We start from the raw sequence: 20,581 nt of genomic DNA, 5'->3' as shown, positions 1-20,581 counted from the left end.
AGCTTTTCAGAACAGGAGTGGCAATTTGGGATCAGTTATGGCCTCTAAACCAATAATGGACAAGGTGAAGATGTTGACAGCGGAAACCTGATCCTCAATTAGCATTCCTACTCTGAGAGATATGAATTTGGGTGCAGGTTCCACAGCCCTTATGGCATAGCATAAGTCTGACCATTCACAGCGTAAATAAAGAGATTACTGGGCGAACATCTGCTCACCACCAGCCATCCGCTGCTGGCCACGTCCATGTCCGTGATGGAGCGAGGGATCCTGGACTTGCCGTGTTCGGTGTAGACCTCAGAGTCCGAGGTGTAGCCGCGGTCCAGGCTGACCTCGCTGGCGTGGTAGGACGACAGCTCGCTGTCCGATTGGGCTCCTGGAACAAACCGGCAGGGAAAGGGTAAAGATCCAGTACAGGACACACGCAAACGACCGCAGAGCTGCAGGCACTTTCAGCTGTCACAGGATCTGAGAAACGGCTGATTTAGCTCAGGTGCACAACAAGGGCCGATCCGTTTCAGGATTTAGTTTCAACTGCTGCTAGTCTTAATTATTTAATTGACTCAATAATATCTTATCTGACATGTGTATGAGTACTGGCTACAGCTGCAGAATGCAAGTGTATCCTAATGATTTTATTGTGCTCAAGTACAGGCTTGAGCCAGGGTAATTTATAGAGCTAGTTGGTGTGTTGAAGGGGGTTTGGAGTGAGCATACCCGTGTCGTTGTCCGGGCTGGCGGGGAACTGCAGGGCGGCCGGGGGCTTGACGCCCGCCCCGATGCACTCCAGCAGGGAGAAGAGGGTGAACCAGTGGTCGCTGCAGTGGATGTTGGCGGCGTTGGTCTTCAGCAGCTCGTGCAGCCCGTACGCCACCTCGCGGCTCACCCGCGACAGCACCTGAGGCTTCATCATCAGGAGGAGCCGCAGGGAGTGCAGCACCTGAGAACACAACAGCAAAGATGAGGTCTATACTGCCATCAGCACAGTACAGTGAGGTCGATACCGCCATCAGCACAGTACAGTGAGGTCTATACCGCCATCAGCACAGTACAGTGAGGTCTGGACCTGTTCATTGAACAATACAAATGAGTGCCTACATAAATCTGTGTACAACTGTAATTTGAAGAATTACCCATCTGACAAAAAGCATGCAAAAAGCAAATACTGGTGCTGTAAAATATGGCTAAAGCCACGCAATGGAAGGATAATCACAGAAAAAGGCAATACTCTTAATATTGTGGACAGATAGGCTGAAATCAGACGCCACAAAAATGTAGGACGGCAACGGAGAAGGGTAGGAAAATAGGCTACGCTTCGATTAGACCACCTGTTAGGAGGACACTGAAAGGTACACACTGCGTTTAAAGGGCAAGGCTGAGGGAACACTGTGTACTCTTGCAATTATGCAACCGCCACCGATGGCACCAAGAGAGAGGAGACACTGAATACCAGCAAACAGATGGCCCAAAAGGTATTGTAAACAGCCTTGGCCATTTAGACTTCAGGAGTCAAAACAGCATTCAAAAAAAGAAAAAAAAAAAAGGATATGGTTACATCCTCGCCGTTACACCATACACTCTGTCACATAACACAGAGACAGTAAAGTCTCGGTCACTGGGATCAATCTCTGGCAGAGCATGCGTGAAAGGAAGAAACCGTGGAAAAGCTTGGCATGTTAACACTGCACCATAACCGATATAACGTGTTTGCCTAGATAGGCAGCCTGGAGCCTAGTGGCTACGGTGCATGACTGGGACCCGGATGGTTGGTTGGTTCAAGCCCTGGTGTGGCCACGATAAGATCCACACAGATGTTGGGCCCTTGAGCAAGGCCCTTAACCCTGCATTGCTCCAGGGGGGGGGATTGTCCCGTGCGCAGCCGAACAAACTAGCTTTGGACAAAAGCTTCAGCCAAATAACAAATTATTTCAATTATTTAGATTACCACCTATTTTTTAGGAAGACTTGAATGGCTTCAAAACTGTGCATACGTGTCCATGATATAACCTCTGTGTCCAGCTCGGTTATCCCACCAGTAGAGGTTTGATTAGGTGGTCTACAGGTGTATGTGTGTAAACAGTGGATACCTGTGATATAACCTCACGTTTTCCCACCAGTAGAGGTTTGATGAAGCGGTCTACAGGCATAGGAGAATAAACAGTGGATACCTATGATACAACCTGCCATTATCCCACCAGTAGAGGTTTTATGAAGCGGTCTACAGGCATAGGAGTATAAACAGTGGATACCTATGATATAACCTGACATTATCCCACCAGTAGAGGTTTGATGAGGCGGTCGACAGGCATAAACAGTGGATACCTATGATATAACCTGACATAATCCCACCAGTAGAGGTTTGATGAGGCGGTCCCCCACAGGCGTGGGAGCGTGAACGGGGAGCAGTGCCCTCACCTGGGAGCTGATGTCCTCCCTGCGGAGGAGCCGAATGGCCAGCCGCAGGAGCCCCACCACCGCCCTCTCCACCAGGAAGCAGCTCTCCGTGGCGTGGACGCACAGGTGGCACAGGTGGTCCCGCACCGTCTGCCACACGCACGACACGCGGTCCCTGTGCGCGGAGGAACACAGACAGAGACGCACGTGTGACAAACGCCACCGCAGACAGATGCAGACAGAGCGTACTCGTGCGTAGGTAAGGGCTCAACGCCCACACGTGGCAGGCCAAATGCAGCTGAACTGGATTAAACAGCTATGCTGTCGCTGGAACTCAAAAACATGGTTGAGCTGTGCGGGACATGTCTGTTCAATGCACTGTGTACTCGTGGAAAAGGAGGATGAGAATCCTTGCCAAAACCACGTCCCATAACAAATGTAATGCCTCAAACAGGTCGTAGTGGATGGTGTGAACACTGCTGTTTATCGCTGTACAGCACCTGTTTTCCAGAACAATACGCAGCAGCATCTCCAGACAGAAAGCAGCGTCTTCCTCATCGTACGTCTCCTCGTCTGGGGTGACCGAGATGAGAGCCTGCCCAGGGGAACATTGTGCAGGTTAGACTACATGCTCCATAATGAAACCAGTCATGACCCTCATGCTGGTTAGACTACAGGCTCCATAATGAGGCCAGTCATGACCCACAGGGGCTGCACAGGGTCAATAGTGACTGGAAGTCCGATGGGGTTGTGCTTTCCCACTGAGAGGAGAAAATACCTTCATCAGCTCCTGTAGAGACTCCAGCTGCAGGAACTTGCTCTCGGTGATCAGCTTCTCTGGGTCACATTGCTGGGAGAGGGAGATGAAATAGTCTTAGCGTCAACGTCAAGAGACTCTCGCACCTGTCATCAAGCTCCCACGTAGGCGAAGGGGCAAAAAGACTGCAGTAAGTCTGACCTGAGCATTTTGTTTGGGATGTGTCCTGATATCTGGATCAATAATAACCGACATACTCGTCAAACATCAAACTGTGGTGTATATACAGCTGGAAAAGCAGATTAAAGCAGTGGGGGTTCTGCAGTACCTTGATGCACAGTATGGCTGCCTGCTTGGCCTCCTGGTTCTCGGTGGAGGGCCCCCGCAGGCCGGACTGCTCCGCGCCGCTCAGCGTCAGCCAGTTCACAAAGCTCAGGACGGCCGACTCGCCCCTGCCGAACGTACACATCGCGCCGCGTCAAAACCCCCTTCCACGTGCGCGTGTGTAAACGCACCCTCCAGAACACCCACACACTACACGACAAGTACCGGCACGCGATACTTCACAGAGAAACTATCCTCTCAGATCAAAATGAAACATGTTAACATTATGCACCTCTTATTTCATTATGTTGGTGTTTGTATAAACATCCTACTGTATGCACTGGAACCAAAGGCAATCTTCACATTACTACTGTGGAATAACAATGCGCTTTTTTTTTGCCCTTTCCTGATCTATTGATGTCTCGGGGGTTAATCCTTAAAGTACTGAACTTAAAGCTCGTAATGGCTGCGACAGTCTTCGACCGCGAGCTTATCCTTCTTTCCTACTGTTTGAGCACGCTGTTGACTCGTCTCTACGTGGACATCTAGTGTTGACGTGCGGAACGCGCGACAGCCTTTACCGGTTGGAGGGCGTCTCTTCTCTCTGGAGGGATATCTTTCCGCTGGGTTCTACAAAGTCCTCAACCTGAAACGGGAGAAAAAAAAACAAAAAAAAAACACTTCACATCCTTGGAAGGGAAGAACAGTAGATGGCAGTATAGCACACAACACAAGCTCACGCAAACAACAAAATACACTTGCTGCTTTGGTCAAATCATCAATGAAAAGCTTGCTGTTTACTTGGGTGCGGCAGACCCAGTCAATTATATGTATTCTTCGCTGATGTCATGGTTTCACACTACCAGTACAGAGAGTGGTCACTGTGTGGAATAGCTTGCCAGGACATGTAGTGGAGGCAGAAACGGTGGAGGTTTTCAAGACCAGGCTTGATTCGGTGCTAGATAGATTAAGCAAACTAAGCAGAAGGTACAGTTTAGTGGTAGGCCTGTTCTAGCCATTTTGTTATGTTATATGTAAATTATAGGCATTACTCTACCCTAAATATAAATTATACCTGTCACCCCTACTACGTATACATCATACCTTCTGCCCGGCCAGTGTACTGTACAGAGGTGACGTTATCAGGGGTGAATCAAGCCCTTATATTTGAGTCCTTTCAGAGCCTGCACTTGTGCATTTGCAGGGCACATTTGGATTTGGCTTGGGTTGAGTAGATCCTCCATTTTGGACTAGGCAGCGTGCCCAGTGCTGTAATGACAGCAGCGCTCCTGCTGAGATCTGAACCCAATGACCAACGTGGTCAAATAACCAAATGCCATCTGCTGCCCTGTAACACTGTCAATCTGAGCAGCGCCGGGCTGACTACACTGAGAGATTTTCATCTTGTCAACTGCCAAACGGCCTGTGGATTTATGTCCCGAGCTAACGATTACGCATGTGGTCTACGCGGACAGGTGAGCATGAGAAATCGCTATTTATTACGAGCCAACGACAGTCTGGATTTTGTTGTTTTATTTTACCCTGTACTCCAGGAATGTTTCTGGCCTTTCTCTCTCACCCCAGGGTGTGAAATGGGCTTTGGTTTATCGAAAAGGAAACGCACACTGCAACAGAAGCGGTCTTTTAAACACCTAGAACCACATTTAGTCTAGCTGGAGTGGTGCTCATTCATTTTGGTAGACGTGGGAGGAAAGAAGTTCTGAGCTTCAGGGAAAATGGGGTGCAGGACAGGAGCTCGGAGCTCCAGGGAAAATGAGGTGCAGGAGGAGAGAAGCTCTGAGCTCCAGGGAAAATGAGGTGCAGGAGGAGAGAAGCTCTGAGCTCCAGGGAAGATGGGGTACAGAGCTGGAGAAGCTCTGAGCTCCAGCGAAGATAGGGTACAGGAGGAGAGAAGCTCTGAGCTCCAGCGAAGATGGGGTACAGGAGGAGAGAAGCTCCAAGCTGCAGGGAAAATGGAGGAAAGCTCACCTCCACCATGGGCTTGGGCAGGAGCTCGGCGCGGAACAGCTGCAGCATGGAGTCCATGATGTTCTTCCAGCCCTCGCGCAGGATATCGCCGTGGCGATGGGCCAGGCCGAACACTGCCTTGGCAGCCACCTGGGCCTTGCCGTTGCCCCCGAACACGGTGGGCAGGTTCTCCACTGACTGAGGGCACAAGTGTTCATGGAAACAGACATATACACATACACATTAAGATTAGCTTGTCCAAAGACAGGTGGAAATAACCGGCAGGTAAATTCAACAGAGAGTGGAACACCTTGCAAGTTCAAGTATAAGAGGCAGAGACTTGTTTAGTAGTTAAGTCCATGCCTGGTGCAGTACTGGATGTTCTCTATCCTGCCCTAGATGGGCCAAATGGCCTGGAACTTACATTGTAGATTATTTTAGATTAGACGGAGATAAAGATATTTATTTTATTTTTATTTTTTATTTTTTTTAGTTTTAACAGAAGGAATTGAAACCATTTAGATTTTGCAACTTACCTCGCTGCTCAGCGTTGTAAACTTGCAGAGGGAAATGACCAAATTATCAAACACGTCACTGAATCCGTAATGTGCCGATATCATTGCGCATTTCCTATCAAAAATAACAAAAATACTGCATTAGCACTCGCATGAATTTCTAATACATTACATTATATTACATTACATTACACGCATTTGGTAGACGCTCTTATCCAGAGCGACATACAGTTGATTAGACTAAGCAGGAGACAATCCTCCCCTGGAGCAATGCAGGGTTAAGGGTCTTGCTCAAGGGCCCAACGGCTGTGCGGATCATATTGTGGCTACACCAGGATTAGAACAACCGACCTTGCGTGTCCCAGTCATTTAACCACTACGCTACAGGCCGCCCCACACCAGAAATATACTAAAATGGTGAAATTAAGCATTTCAAATATGTGCAATATATATATATATATATACATACACACACACACACACACACACACACTATATCGGCTATTCTTATTTTTTTTGCACTGGGATCATGACCTGTGACCACCTTCATAGTTGTGTATTTGCAACAACGGCAAAAAACTAAAAGAAAACAAGGATACAATCTCATTTAACCATCTCTATTCAGTAGGGGTTAGTGCAAAATACAGTATATGGGCAACCAAAGCCTGAGCACATTAGTAAAAAAAAAACTTTACAGCTACGCCCTTGTTAGACAGACAGAGGTGCTGGGCCGCCGGCGTTAAGGCACCGGGTCTCCCCACCTGAAGCCGGCGATGGCCTTCTGAATGATGACGTCATCGAGGCTCTTGTCGAAGACGTAGGAGAGGGCGGCGACGGTGGGGCCCCAGGTCATGGAGAACAGGTCGTGGTCGTAGCTGCCGGCCGGGACGTGCAGGAAGACGCCCTCGGGCGTGGCGCCGCGGTGCAGCAGGACGCTCCACATGTAGTTCTCCTTCACCAGGCCCGTCTGCTCCTCCGGCATCACGATCTCCTCGTTCCTGCGCCCAGCGCAATCACAAATCAGGACGGGCCCGCCAACCCACTGCAAGCAAAAGCCTGGCAGGAAACTCCCAATTCAGCGCATACGAGGAGTCAACGACACTGACATCGCGGGGAGGTTGGCCTTACTTGATTGCGTTGTAGATATCTTCCAGCATGTCCTGGTCAAAGTCTTTATTTCCGTTCACACCTTTCAGATTCTTCTTGAATTGCTAAACAGGGGGGGGGGGGAAATCAGAGGAGTGAGATGAGGTTAATTTCGCCCTCGAGCTCCTCATTACCCACACGCCCATAAGCGAACCCCCCTGCAGACATCAAGGACGGGGCTCCAGCAATGAGGCGTCTCGACAAGCAAACACGGGTGGTTCCCGTTTGCGGGGCGGGTTCTGTGGACGTTGGCCATGTTAAGCGTGAGCTGGTGTGGTGGGGGGGGGGGGGGGGGGCGGGTTTGGGGGGCGACAGCACAAATAAACGCCGCTCTTCCCCGCTGAGTGATGGCATAAACTGATTAGCTGGCGGCGTGCTTTCTTAATGGCGGCTAGAGGGGGGGGGGAAGTGCGAGCAGGTCTGAGAGCGGGATGAGGAGAGAAATAAACAGGCGGACGGGTCAAGGATCTGATCTCCCAGTGTTTTCATACCAGCCGGCAGCAGACATTAACAACCCCGCTTACGGAGACAAAGCAGCTGGCCCGGGGGCTCCGTGGCGGCCCATTACACTCAGCTCTCAGTATTCCAGCCATGCTTTTTACGGCAGTGACACAAGGACACGCAGAGCTATTCCGTGTGACGGCTACAAGTGCTCGCGACACTCAGTTCCAATGCACTGCTAAAAACAGACCGGCAATGATCTGAAGAAAAACACACACACACACACACACACACACACACACACACACACACATTACATACTTCAGAGTGCACATGTACACATTTAGCCTATTTATTAAGGATTTTTCTTTTAGACAACGTACCGTGATTGGGAGGGGCAAGGGGCCAGTGAACCAACATAAGAGGTTACACAACTTACCGAGAACACAAACTAGACTAGATGTTTTAATCCCAGAGGCCAATAAACCACGTACAGTTGCAGGCCTAAACCAGATACACATATTTGCCGTTCCTCACACAGGGCCTTGCGCAACCTAGAAGCTAAGTTACGAGACGCGGTAGCTGCTAACTGCTAGCCGCTGTGTTTGGTACAATGTAGTTGCCAACAGCTAGCCCTCAGGTTGGGTAGAATTTAGCTGCTAACTGCTAGCGGTCATGTTGGGTACAATGTAGCTTCCAACTGCTAGTCACTTTAGGTATAATGTAGCTGCTAACTGTTAACCATTGCGTATAGTAAAATGTATCTGCTAACTGCTAACCATCGTGTTTGGAAAAAAGTGGGTGCTAACTGCTAGCCGTCGTGTTGGGTACACTGTGGACCGTGTCCAAAGGACAGTGTCATTTCCCACCTTCCCTCTCGCTGCAGCACAGAGACTAAACAGCGAGCCCGTGGGGGGGGTGGACGTATCGCTGACTACAAACGCCCCCTGCTCCGTGATGGCTGCTGTCAGAAATGTGTTTAGTCTGCGGGCAGCTATCAATCAGAGGGCCGGCGATCGGGGTGACGAAGCAGGATGATTTCACTGGAGGACGGCCGGGGTTGGACGCTCCCCCCCCCCCCCCGCGCCCCACCCCCGCGCCCCCGCTCCGCTCCGCCCCACCCCACCATGCGTCTCGGCTAACCGGGCCACCGTTTAATCAGCCAGCTGTGAGGGCATGACGGCATCGGAAAGCGGGCTGACAGCCTGGGAGGCAGCTGCTGACTGCACTCTGGAGCTCCAGAGAGCCTTGGCGGGGTACGCTCGCGACTTCTGAGCGGCGCAAATAAGGAGCGCGCTTTGCGTGACCCAAATTGGCCCATTTCAGAGCTACTTTTCATTTAAAAACTAAATTACAAGTACGATTCAGATACGCACACGTGTTCGCATTAAGACGATGTGGCCTAATTGAAACAATTCAATTCTTTGGTCGAACAAATGTGAAAGCCCCTCTTTGCAATTATGAGATAATGGCTTTAATCTGATTAATGTGATAATAGCTTTATTAGTAGATAACACAGGAGGGAGAAAAGCGGACACAGACTAGGGATTTAGTCCATGAGGGATGATGCAGTGCACAGCCTACAGTATACAGAGCAGTAATGCAACTCACCTCCACGGTCATGGGGATGTTCTGCTTGCGCACGTTGTGGTTGTGCTGGTCGGTGTTCAGCATGATGATGGCGTAGGCCAGGGCAAACCCAGCGTCATTCGTCATGAAGGGAGACCCATTGACTTTCTGTGCACAGGAAGAACACACTGAATTAGGCTCCACTTGCTCTGCACACCAGCTACACAGTGAAAAAGGCTTCAATATGCACACCAACTACACAGTGAAAAAAGCTTCAATATGGACACCAACAGCACACTGAAAAAGACTTGTATATGCACACTAAAACACTGAACAAGGCCTCGCTCTCTACACACGAACAACACACAGAAAAAATCTTAAATCTGGACACAAACACACTGAATAAGGCCTCACTCTACACACAAACACACTGAATAGCTTCTCACACTGCAGACAAAAACACTTAAGTCTTCACTCTCTGTACACAAATGCCACAGTGAATAAGACCTCACAGTTCAGCGCGCTGCTTAATTCTCACACAAACTAATGTTACTTCCGCGGGCAAATTAAAAATGAAATGGAAGGAAAGAGAAGTTGCCGCAGAGGTAAAAGGCACAAAAAGCTGCAGCAACCAAATAATTTATTCTTTTTTTTTTTAAACATGCTGCATGGAATTCCATAATCGCAGAGGATCTCGAAATTTTGTCATAAAATACAAATACGAAAAGCAATATCAACAACCGAAGTACCTACTTATTTGAGAATTTATGTACACAATTTACGCCTCGCACAAAGGCTGAAGAGGAGTACAACTGTACGACAAATGTTGGAAAATCCGCGGGAGAACAGAGCGCGTGAGAGACACAAAACAAACGGGAGGGGATAACGGCGGTCTGCGCGGCTTCCTCGCCACGCTTATGCACCGCGTGTGGATCAGATCCTGGCCAACCCGCGCCAAGCCTAGGAGTAAGCCAGCTCCTGGTGCACAAGTGGCTCCCAAATCCCCCCATGTTGCCTCCAGCAGCCTTGAAGAGCAAACAACCACAAAAAAAGCAGCGCCCCCCCCCCCAACCCACCCCGACCGACCGTTTTTTAAGAAACGCTAGACGGTTATGCAGTCCGGCTCTGTGCGTAACGTCCCCCCCCCGTCCCCCCCCCGACTCCGTCTCTGATTACCGGTGACTAATGCCCTGTCCTTGATCGTATCTGTGTCCGTGTTCCACTGCCTGTAATTAGTTGGTGATAGGGGCAGTTGGTGGCCGGGATTGATGAGCTGTGGGTAGAGGGGTGAGGGGGTGGAGGGGTGGAGGGGGGGACTTACATGCCAGTTGTCAGTAAAGGTTTCCAACAGTCTCTGGATGACCGGGGCCTCGCCAGGCAGACGGAACGCCTCCAAGTAAAGACGCAGGGCCTCGTCGATCCGCAGGCCCTGGAAGGCGAAAGTGCTGAAACAACACAAGTTAAGAGCGTGAGATTAAAACTGCTTAAAGAATCTGGCCTTCTGCTTTCCCCCCCCCCGTTATCCGACTGTCTATCATTTCTGCTTGTTTTACACTTATTTTCCAATTATGCAAAAAAAACAGCCACTTAATTTCAAGCAAAGGCCCCAAACTGCGTTTTAAATCAAAGCACTGACGGTAAGTTATTGCTCTTCCCAAAATGATATCACTTTTTTTTTTTTTTTTTTGTTAAATGAAACATTTTAAAATGTTAACACCCACACTCCTGAGGAAGCTGTGGAGTTAATTCAGGAATAATCTCCATTTAATTTCCAACCATTTTTGGAGATGAAATCCCAACCTCCACAGGCCGGCAAAGATTACCCAGAGTTTCAAAAATAAAAATAAATACATTGCCATTCAAAAGACAAGTAAAATAAAATAAAATAAGTAATAATAAAAAAAGGTCCGGGCAAACAAATGGGTCCCACACACAATGCCCTTGACCGAGGCCCTTAACCCTGCATTGTTCCAGGGGAGGATTGTCTCCTGCTTAGTCTAATCAACTGTATGTCGCTCTGGATAAGTCTGCCAAATGCAAAAGAGCAGATAATGGATAAATGTAGATTAAAGAAGCAGGGCCTACTTCACAAAGCTGTCCAGGAGCTCCATGTGCTTGCGGTCGCTCACAATCTCCCCGATCATCTTCTTGTCCAGCCAGGGGTTTTCGCGGAGCCACTGGGCCACCTCCCCGTTGTCCATGGGGCTGCTGAGGAGGCCTTTCTCCTGCAGGAACTGGATCCCCTTCCTGGGCTTCTGGTTAAACTGCTCCGTGCCCGTGATCAACAGCTAAAACAAGAACGACCAGGTTACCAGGGTGCTTTTTTCACTGTTTGAGCAAATTTAAGAGAGCATAACATTTTTACTTTTCAGAATTTCAAAACCCTTAGCTGAGGATTAGCATCTGCTGCCTTTTGGAGGAGAACCAAACAACATGTAATGTGCTAAGAATTTTATTTGATTTCTTAACAGTGTGGTGTAATATCACATACCTTCTTTTTGTTTTTTATCTCCAAAAGTTCCTGAGAGTCCGGTAAACAGCAAGAAAAACGTTGAGGCTTTGCCGGTGCTTTCTTCTCAGCTGAAAAACAGACTATATTAATGAGAATGTATGTATGGAGTATGGAGCATCCACCAAGTCAAGTAGAATGTACAATGCTAGAAAGAACTCAACTAACTGGAACTTTTAAGTACAAATCAAGCAGAAATCAAAGACAGAAATGTTCAACTTAAATTTCTTATCGTACTCTTTCACAATAATATATACGAAAATGAGTGAAGGACTGAGGGGGAGAAACATGTGCTTGTCACATACAGTACATGGACCAAGTGTGAGAACCCCTCTCCAAGCCCATGAAATGAAAACATGGTAGTGACCATGTGCTGTACTACTGAACATGGTTGTGACCATGTGCTGTACTCCTGAACATGATTGTGACCATGTGCTGTACTCCTGAACATGGTTGTGACCATGTGCGGTACTCCTGAACATGGTTGTGACTGCGGCCGTACCAGGGTCCGGCTCCTCCTGGTCCTGTCTGCCCAGGTTCATCTTCTGGGCCATCAGGTGCCCGCTGGTCGGTGGGCACACAGGCAGGCTCTCCAACTCCAGGCCGTTCTGCACACTGCCAGAGTCGGCCAGCCCATCAGCTTCTAACAGGGACCCCACAAAGGATAATCTTTTTATTCACCCCCCTGGTACCATGGAAACAAGGCTCATTCTTATTTAGACACCCCCCCCCCCCCATCTCACACACACACAACTGCACAGGAGGAAGTCTCATTTGAATAAATAAAAAACAGATTCACTGTATTACTTAGATTTGAATTTGTATTTCAGGGATAAACACCCCAACAGACAGTATATAATAAAGTCCTATAATAAAGTCAAGCTGGATTCGTTTTACAGCGGTTTGTGCTGTAATAAGGTTTTCAATGAGTATCATCCGGTCTATTTTGCACGGGATTACCAATTTCTGTAATTCCTCCACAGAAAGGCTCTTGGATGTAAATGTAACTAACTGCACTTCGACAAAAACAAAATAATAACATGGTCATCGGTTAGTTTAAATTTTATTCCCACCAAAAAAACATGACAAACACTTTCCACAAACACAATTACATGACTGCCGGGTCCATTCAGACTGGACTGAGGACCTCTGAAGTCGACACAGGACACAGAAGATAATTTACACCACTGTTTTTACATTCTGGATTTACCGGATTAAAATCACGCATCCTGTCGGTAATCACTTAAATCGCATAACCTCCCTCGGTGAAACTAATGCAGCTCAAATCGGGCTTATAACAGTAAATGACACGACAGGGTTGTGATACGAAATAGCAGTACATCTGGCTACTTTGTATGTCCACCATTAAAACCAGTCCCCAACACGAAGCTCAGCTTTGGCTCCCGATGTCACTCATCTGACAATCTGGAGAAAAATGTTTGGGTGCTTTCAAGCGAATTAATAAACTAAAAATGTTTAATCTTCACCATGCTAGTTACCCATATGTGACTTTGAGGTCTCTGAGGTGCTCTGATAGCTGTTCCACGGTCTCGGTTGAAGTTAAAGGGCCACTGTGCTTTTCCAGTATTTCCCATTGCCTATTCGGTCTGCCCCATCCACCTCCATTTTTAAACCTACACTGAAAACTCACCTCTCTGGCCTAGCGTTTTTAAATGCATAGCGTTTTATCGTCTGTCCTGTGTTTTCGTTTGTATATCTCACATGTACATATTTTGTACAGCACTTTGGTACAATTATTGCTTTTAACGTGCTTTATAAATAAAATGTACTTACAAAATTAGCCATTTTGACGAGTATATATCGAGTATATACGTTTTCAATGACTTGACTAGAAAAGTTTACTCTTGATAAGCGGTACATGCAATGGGCTTCCTTACCACTGGGGGTGTCCGGGCTACTGATGACCGTACCCTCCTCCTCCGCCATGAGTGTGTCCGATTGGTCCTGCTGTGCCGTGCTGTTGAGCACTTTGGCCTGACAGTGGGCCTCGGTGCTGTCAATCACAGTCAGCAGGGCCTCCAGCGAAAGAAGGTGAGTGGTGTACAACTGGCCAGAAACAGGAAAGGCATTCTGCAAAACATCACATACAAGTTACATGTATGTAAACATGCTCGATGTACATGCTACATAGTATGTATTCCTGCATATATGGCCTGTAGCGTAGTGGTTAAGGTACATGACTGGAACACGCAAGGTCGGTGGTTCTAACCCCAGTGTAGCCACAATAAGATCCGCACAGCTGTTGGGCCCTTGGGCAAGGCCCTTAACCCAACCCTGCATTGCTCCAGGGGAGGATTGTCTCCTGCTTAGTCTAATCAACTGTACGTCGCTCTGGATAAGAGCGTCAGCCAAATGCCAATAATGTAATATACGCAAGCACTGAATGTACTTATATGCCCGTGCACAGGGCTTCTACAGTACTAACCCCTGATTCTGTAGTGAAACTGTATTTGATTTGTATTGTGAGCAAACTGGCTCCATTTTCCAATCATTGCAGCTGGCATCTACTTTCCAATCAGACAGTCCTAGATATTTTGCTTCACCACCAGGCCAGGTGTGTTACTGACATTGGTGTCATATCGATGCATTGATTCTGTGTAGCACGCAAAGATGAGTAAACACTGTACTGTGCTGGCTCTCAGTGCCTCGTAACTCAATATTAATAGAGAATGCCTGAACTGCACACAATCTTTAAAGTTCTAAAAACACTGCGTGTTTGTGGAAGAAATAGCAATATAGACCTTAAGCTCTGAATCATTAAACAAAATGCAGGGAACAAAGTGAAAATTCTGAGAAAAATGAGCAGAAGTTAAGCACGCTCTGCAGCGAATGGTTAAAGATGAAAAGCAAACAGACTGGGGGCAGAAACGCGGACGCGGGGGAGAGCAGGGGGGCCCACCTTGGAGAGCAGTTTGGTGAGGTCTTCAAACAGGTTGGAGCAGTAGTAATCACAGTCGTAGTTTATGTAGAGCTCTGTGACGAGGCTGGGGATCCTCCACAGCTGAACCACCGCCTCCAGGGCCATCTCCCGCATCTCGTACGGCATTTTGGCATTTTCAGAGGTAATGATGTCCGTCAGTTTCTTCAGATACATCTGCAGAGAGAACACCGTCATCTATGTTTCATTTTACCGGCGGATTTGCCGTTTTTCATGGTGGGTTAACGTTCGGGACTGTATATTGAACTGGCAGTTGTACACAGGACTCAGCTTGATGAACAGAAGATGAACTTTTATATCAGAAGAATCAAGTCAAGAACACAGCTGGCGCTGTTTTATTTCTCAATTCACAATACATGCGAATGCGGCACAAAACGTTTAACACCTACCTCCAGCTGAAACTTCAGATGTACCCTCATGCTTTCGAAAAGCAGAAAGCACACTCGTATAGAAGCAGCATACAAATTCATACGATCCACATTTAGTAACTGTATAGGATGAGAAATCAGAGGCATAATTTTAGGTGGTAAAAAAACAAACAAAAAAAACAATTGTTATAAAATACAATAACTCAAAACACTATATTCTCAAGAGACATATAACCAAACTAGCTTGGAGAAGAACATTCCGGCAAAACAGGGATGCTTAAGATTCTTTGAAGCTGATACAAGTTTGATCCAATAAACAAACACAGACACATCCACAAGGCATACATTATCTCTAGACAAAATGACGCGAGTATAACCCTATACACAATAACACTATAACCCGAAGGTGCGCTGGACGTATCTCCGTCGGGGGGTGCGGACCTGGAAGAGGTGTCTGCAGAGCTCGTCCTTGATCAGTCCCAGCAGCGACTGGTAGGGGGCGATGTGCGCGGCCTCCAAGGCCACGGTCAGGAGCTGCAGCCCCATGTGCATCATCACGTCAGAGTTGTGCCGGTCGTGCGGGTTGGTGAGCGAGATGAGGAAGCGGAAGAGCTCCCGGAGACACGGCAGGCCGTACGGGATCAGGGCTGCTCCTGAGTGGTGCATATGAAAAATGTTCCTTTATCAACGTACGGCTTAGGGACCATGTAACGTGTTCCGATAGGCTGCATTTATCTACCTGCACCGGCACATCCCTCCCCTCTCCACACTGTCCTTCAGCAACTATACAGCGGATTTTATCAACTGGACTCCACTGTTCATTGTTCTTCAAAAAAAAAATGCATAAACCCACAACCAAGCCATCGGGATAAAGATCACTTTATGAACCTAATGCCGCCGTTAATGATTTCACGATGCTCACTCTCAATCCCTTAAAGCAGGAATACTCAAATCAGGCCCTGGAGGCGAGTGGCGCTGCCCGTTTTCATTCTTCCCCTCTAATCAGGACTGATTTACACCAGAGGAGTTCAATCTGTGGCCAATCAGCGACATTAATCAATAAAATTAAATATCAGGGAGAAGAGAAACCCGGCAGTGCGTCCGGCCTCAAGGGCCAGATTAAGGTATCGCTGCCGTAAGCCTTCCTCGGTGAGCGGACTCCCAAGCAGGACGACGAGACCGTGCAGAGTGTGCGGGGAAATGAGCTCACCGTCTTTCTGAGTGGACTGGGTGAAGCGCACTCCTCTGGGGTTGACGTAGTCCATGTCGTGGACCGAGGCCGAGTCGGACTGCTCCGCCACCGAGTCCCTGTCCTCCAGCACCTCGGGAATGGACTCCACCGAGGCCGACTGGGCATGCTCCACCGGCCGCCCCTCGGGCTGCTGGGAAACGGAGTCAAACGGTGAGCAAATACGAAAGAGTGTACACATCAGACCGGGGTCAAATACATAACTGGATTCAAATACCGATCTTGTTTGGTGCATTTGAACAAACCGAGAGGACCAGAAGGTGGGGTCGGCACTTTTACTGAGAATTTCATAGGTTCGAATACACCAGACAAGCTCAGTAAGGTGTAGAAACGTATGTGTATCCAGGAGCATTTGCGTATTTCACCCAGGTCTGGCATATACGATGCTAGTCTACAGAGTGTGTGAATAAGTTTCCTTATAAATTTATTTTCAGATTTTTCCCTTTTTCTCACAATTTTGCCAATTGTCCGTCTGATTCAATTAGAGTTAGTATTAGATACACGGCCCACACCCCTTTCCTCGGCGGCCCGAAGGAGAGCGGCACGCCTTCTTCAAGCCGTCTCGTCTCATGCTTGTGACCGTGATTCCAAGGCACTCGAAGTGCTTTATTGTGCAGCGATCTACTAACCCTGCCAAGTCCCTCCGTCTGGAGCAGCGAGTCAGTTATGCTGCTCCACGTGAGCCGGCCAAACTTGGCTTTTGGCCGGAGCAGGAATCAAACCCCGGTCCCCGGTGTGCAACAGCAGTGAACTGCAACCTGCTGCTGCATCTTAGCCTGCTGCGCCACCGCGGCCCCCAAATGAATACGTGTCTTAATAGGTGAGTGAGTGTCTCCATGAGTAAGTGTTTAGAGTGAGTGCCTGTTGTGTAGGCAACATAATATTTGCAGGTTTGTAAGTGAAATCCTCTCGACGTGAGTGTGTTTGGACTGGGGAAATGCACCTGAGAGTCCAGTCGGGCCAGCTCAGAGGAAGGTGTGGTGGGACTGGGGAAATGCACCTGAGAGTCCAGTCGGGCCAGCTCAGAGGAAGGCGTGGTGGGACTGGGGAAATGCACCTGAGAGTCCAGTCAGGCCAGGTCAGAGGAAGGTGTGGTGGGACTGGGGAAATGCACCTGAGAGTCCAGTCGGGCCAGCTCAGAGGAAGGTGTGGTGGGACTGGGGAAATGCACCTGAGAGTCCAGTCGGGCCAGCTCAGAGGAAGGTGTGGTGGGACTGGGGAAATGCACCTGAGAGTCCAGTCGGGCCAGCTCAGAGGAAGGTGTGGTGGGACTGGGGAAATGCACCTGAGAGTCCAGTCGGGCCAGGTCAGAGGAAGGTGTGCTGGGACTGGGGAAATGCACCTGAGAGTCCAGTCGGGCCAGGTCAGAGGAAAGCGTGATGGGACTGGGGAAATGCACCTGAGAGTCCAGTCGGGCCAGGTCAGAGGAAGGTGTGGTGGGACTGGGGAAATGCACCTGAGAGTCCAGTCGGGCCAGCTCAGAGGAAGGCGTGGTGGGACTGGGGAAATGCACCTGAGAGTCCAGTCGGGCCAGGTCAGAGGAAGGTGTGGTGGGACTGGGGAAATGCACCTGAGAGTCCAGTCAGGCCAGCTCAGAGGAAGGTGTGGTGGGACTGGGGAAATGCACCTGAGAGTCCAGTCGGGCCAGCTCAGAGGAAGGCGTGGTGGGACTGGGGAAATGCACCTGAGAGTCCAGTCGGGCCAGCTCAGAGGAAGGCGTGGTGGCCGGGGTGGTTGCGGTGGAGCTGCTCTGGTCCAGGTCGGTCAGGTCCTCTTTGGAGGTGGTCTTGGAGGAGGCCTCCAGGCCGCTGTCCGCGGTGGGGCTGGAGATGGAGGAGACGCTGTCGGACACCGAGAGGCCTGGGGACTGCTGCTCCACGAAGGGCACGCCACCTGGAACCATCGACCAAACCGCTCAGTGCTGCAATGACCATGGGCCCAATACTATAACTGCGCTTTTGCACTAAAAGGTATTTACTCTTTTTAAAACACCGACCCGCTTTCTCTTCCAAAACGTGGAAAGCTAGTGAGCATTTTGCCAATTGAGAGGACAAAAATCTATGACTTTTTAAGCCAACAATATATAACATGTGCTATGCACAACTGAAACACTTGGGGTTCAAATCCATATAAAAGCATCCATACTGACCAGACAGAAATTAAACTCAACTTGTCTTTAGAGTGGACCACGTAGCATTTCGTAACCACCAGTTGGGTGCAAAAAAAAACTGCTGCTAGCCTTCAAAGTAATTTTGAGTACATGCATATGAAGGAGTCAGCGAAAGCGATGCCGTGCAAATGGGCCAAATGGCCAGACGGCTTGAGAGGCGGGGGGGCCCCACCTGAGAGGTTGTTGCTAAGCGCCCCGGGGCCCCCGGGCTCGGACCCGCCCGAGGGGCTGCGCACCATGTGACGCGGGGGGCGGGGCGAGCGCTTCTGCTTCTTCCACTTGGACGACTCGCTCATTCCTCCCGCGCGCATCTTCAGCTGCAAACCAGAGAGACGGGGCTCTGAGCGTACGCAGCGAAACGCGCCGACACACACACACACACACTGTGCAAAAGGCCCAGTCCCCAGGGCCAAGCCCGAAGAGTGCCTATCTGTGACCCGCTGGGGGAAATTTAACTCCTGCATTTGACTCCTGTTCTAGGCTATGAGTATATGACTAAAACAAACCGTGGACAGTTTATGTAAACTTTATATAAATATATAGTTCCTGATAGGAAAACTTCTAGACACCCATAACAACAGTAAGCTGTTATATCCAGTATCAGGTCAAAAGGCAACATTTACATCCCAGGGCAATCCTTTCAGCAACAGCAACACCTCAGGAAAACAAAAAACGGAAGCAGTCTAGAGAGTCATTGTCAAAAACTATTTGGGGGAAGAAAAAAAAACTGTGTGACATCTATAAAGGTAACATCATATCTATCCTCATCTGCTTCTCAACTCCATTTATGACAATTATGGCCATTTTTACCACTGTTACCAATATAAATCCACTTGCCATCCCACCCCCCTCCAAAGAGTAAAGGCTGAGTGCGGATTGAAACTGACATTACAGTTCTCTTTTCTTGGTCTCTATTAGAAGAATCTTTAAAGAAAAGAAATACGAAGGCCATTGATCCTCAATACAATAATACTACCTCTGCTATTCAACAGAAGCACAAGGGATGAAAATGTAAGGATAGGAAGATCACATTTCCCTTAAACAATCTGAGCAACGTCGTTTAATTTATACAACTTTCGCTCATCGTTCTCAAGGGTGTGAATAATTCCGGATGACATTACGTCATTAAGCATTACGTAGCTGTACACTGTGTGACGTAGCATGGATTTTGCACTATGTATTCTAACAGTATCTTGCGTTATGGAGCCTGTACGGTATTATGGAAGCAGCCTGTATTAGGAACCTGCATCTTGAATTACATAGCTTTATGATTAATTATGTCATTACATTAACGGTATTACATAGCCTGTACAGTATCGTGAATTATGGAACTGTTCACTGCATTATGTAGCTGTATACAGTATGAAACTCAAGCGAATCTCATTTTTCTGAAACTTGAACGATTTAGTACAAGAAAAGAAATCTGGTAGAATATTACCTGATTCATTTTTTACAAATTTTTACTGATACAGTATACAGGTTATATTTAGCTGGCTACATGTTAGAGCACACAAGTGCTGTATCGGATCATTAAATAACTTTCCCTGAGTTTACTTTTCTGAGTTGTGGATTTTTGACCACGGTCACTAATATTGTGCTCCAGGGGGGGGAAGGTCCTTCAACTGTGTTGGTCAGGAGACTGAAATGCCAGTGGCTTTTCCTTACCTGCACACGTTTGTTTTTCCACAAGATATTGTAAGCCTCAGGAGAAAAGGGCAGGTGCCAGTGATTAGTGAGGGTGGACATGTCAGCCAGGCACAGACAGACACAGAGTTCACCCAGTGATGCAATGGGGCAGGATGCAGCCACACACACACACACACACACACACACACACACACACACGCCATGCAGGGCAGTGCTCCATCCCTCACACGGGGCAACAGTCCATCATCTCCACCACAGTCACATTCCATGGAGAGGCATTCAGGGGAGAGCAAGCAGGATGCTGTGTGTGCGCGTGTGTGTGTGTGTGTGTGTGTGTGTGTGTGTGTGTGTGAGTGTCTATGTTTTTGTGTGTGTGTGTGTGTGTGTGTGTGTGTGTGTGTGTGTGTCGGAGGTGGAGGGGGGAGGGTTCACACAGTACACAAAATAGCCTTGGATTGGGACTGCCCTTAAGCAGACATTTCTGAGATCTTCATAGAGTCTCTAATCTGAGAAATACCTCCCCTGTCTACATCTAACAGTACTGCTCCACTTCTGAATTAGCCGA

The 20,581-nt window shown here is 48.5% G+C and overlaps 1 protein-coding gene across 7 annotated transcripts in view; it reads right to left on the bottom strand.

Moving 5' to 3' along the window:
- gbf1 (golgi brefeldin A resistant guanine nucleotide exchange factor 1) overlaps positions 1–20,581 on the bottom strand; it is a 95,880-nt gene that overhangs the window by 10,765 nt on the left and 64,534 nt on the right. For 4 of the 7 annotated variants that reach the window (XM_061227565.1, XM_061227569.1, XM_061227568.1 and 1 more), the window contains 23 exons: positions 18,542–18,686; positions 17,884–18,092; positions 16,161–16,329; positions 15,392–15,603; positions 14,972–15,070; positions 14,544–14,738; positions 13,522–13,714; positions 12,126–12,266; positions 11,606–11,694; positions 11,200–11,402; positions 10,436–10,559; positions 9,157–9,282; positions 7,087–7,169; positions 6,720–6,956; positions 5,980–6,073; positions 5,465–5,641; positions 4,057–4,121; positions 3,480–3,603; positions 3,173–3,244; positions 2,895–2,989; positions 2,416–2,569; positions 718–940; positions 219–376 (listed from right to left, as the gene is read on the bottom strand). In XM_061227565.1, the coding sequence (XP_061083549.1) occupies positions 219–376; positions 718–940; positions 2,416–2,569; positions 2,895–2,989; positions 3,173–3,244; positions 3,480–3,603; positions 4,057–4,121; positions 5,465–5,641; positions 5,980–6,073; positions 6,720–6,956; positions 7,087–7,169; positions 9,157–9,282; positions 10,436–10,559; positions 11,200–11,402; positions 11,606–11,694; positions 12,126–12,266; positions 13,522–13,714; positions 14,544–14,738; positions 14,972–15,070; positions 15,392–15,603; positions 16,161–16,329; positions 17,884–18,092; positions 18,542–18,686 (3,387 nt within the window). Of the gene's footprint in view, positions 1–218; positions 377–717; positions 941–2,415; positions 2,570–2,894; positions 2,990–3,172; positions 3,245–3,479; positions 3,604–4,056; positions 4,122–5,464; positions 5,642–5,979; positions 6,074–6,719; positions 6,957–7,086; positions 7,170–9,156; positions 9,283–10,435; positions 10,560–11,199; positions 11,403–11,605; positions 11,695–12,125; positions 12,267–13,521; positions 13,715–14,543; positions 14,739–14,971; positions 15,071–15,391; positions 15,604–16,160; positions 16,333–17,883; positions 18,093–18,541; positions 18,687–20,581 lie in introns of all 7 variants that reach the window. The other 3 variants (XM_061227564.1, XM_061227566.1, XM_061227567.1) reach the window with 1 other exon arrangement.

This window comes from Conger conger, chromosome 18 (genome assembly GCF_963514075.1).
Source record: "Conger conger chromosome 18, fConCon1.1, whole genome shotgun sequence".
NCBI lineage: Eukaryota > Metazoa > Chordata > Actinopteri > Anguilliformes > Congridae > Conger > Conger conger.
The sequence above is the reverse complement of the archived record's forward strand: the minus strand, read 5'-3'. Positions and strand labels throughout refer to the sequence as shown.